General features: G+C 67.7%; 1 protein-coding gene across 1 annotated transcript in view; it reads right to left on the bottom strand.

The window, feature by feature from the left end:
• Positions 1 to 1008, bottom strand: part of LMNB2 (lamin B2) — an 18965-nt gene that overhangs the window by 11780 nt on the left and 6177 nt on the right. Inside the window, exon 2 of the mRNA XM_040629698.1 lies at positions 53 to 189. Coding sequence (XP_040485632.1) covers positions 53 to 189 — 137 coding nt within the window. The remainder of the gene's footprint in view (positions 1 to 52; positions 190 to 1008) is intronic.

Below are 1008 nucleotides of genomic sequence, written 5' to 3'. Positions count from 1 at the left end.
CACCTGGGCCGCACGCCACCTGGGCCGCACGCCACCTGGGCCGCATGCCTACCTCTTGTTGGCCTCCTCGAGCTCAGCCTTCAGCTTCCCCAGCTCGATCTGCAGCCGCGCCCGCTCCCGCGCCGTCTCGTCCAGCACCCTGCGGGCATCGGCCAGCTCGGCCTCGTACAGCGTCTTGATGCCGCTCACCTGAGGGGGTGCAGCAAGGCCCAGGTCAGGGAGAAACCCCTTCCCCACCGATAGCGGGTGCCCCCGGGCTGGACACGGCTTCTCCCGACGCCTCCCACCCGGGGGTGACCCCAGCCGGCCCGACCCGCCCAGGTCCCCTGTCCCCCTCCCTGGTCACCCACCAGCTGGGCACACAGCTCGTGCTTCTCGCGGCCTTCTCGCCCCCAAACTCCCCCCATGTCCACGTGCAGAGGGCCAGGCACAGGTGTTTACAGATATCCGGAGCCAGACCAGAACTGACAGCCCCTCGACCCCAAGAGTCAAAAAGACGAAGAATAACAACTACCGGCAACACAGAGATCGGGGCCTCCACGCACAGCCGCTGGGAGCGGAAACGGGCCAGCCGCGGGGGAAGCCAGTCGCGCAGCTGAGCCTGTAACCCAGCGAGTCCACTGCTGGGCACCCACCCACCCTGCAGAAGTACCATAAACCCGCGTGCGTGCGCACAGCAGCCGGAAGTATAAACACCCAAACATCCACCGATGGGCCAGCAGACGCACACGGTGTGCCCACCACGCACGGGCACGTCCCTCGACCGCCAGCAGGGGACGGACCCGAGCCCACGACGCTCAGGGAGGGAACCAGACACAGAAGGCCCCGCGGCGTGTGGGTCCATGGGTGTGACGCGTCCAGAACAGGCTCCTCCACGGACGCGAAGGGGGCTCGCGGGGGGCCGGGGGAGAGGATGGGGATGACAGCTGATGGGGGCGGGGCTTCTCTTGGAAGACGGGACTGTTCCGGAATTGGACAGCGGCGATGGCTGCACAGCTCTGCAGAGCG

The sequence above is a fragment of the Ursus maritimus genome, unplaced genomic scaffold, assembly GCF_017311325.1.
Source record: "Ursus maritimus isolate PB19 unplaced genomic scaffold, ASM1731132v1 scaffold_14, whole genome shotgun sequence".
Taxonomy (NCBI): Eukaryota; Metazoa; Chordata; class Mammalia; order Carnivora; family Ursidae; genus Ursus; species Ursus maritimus.
This window is presented reverse-complemented; position numbering and strand designations above follow the sequence as displayed.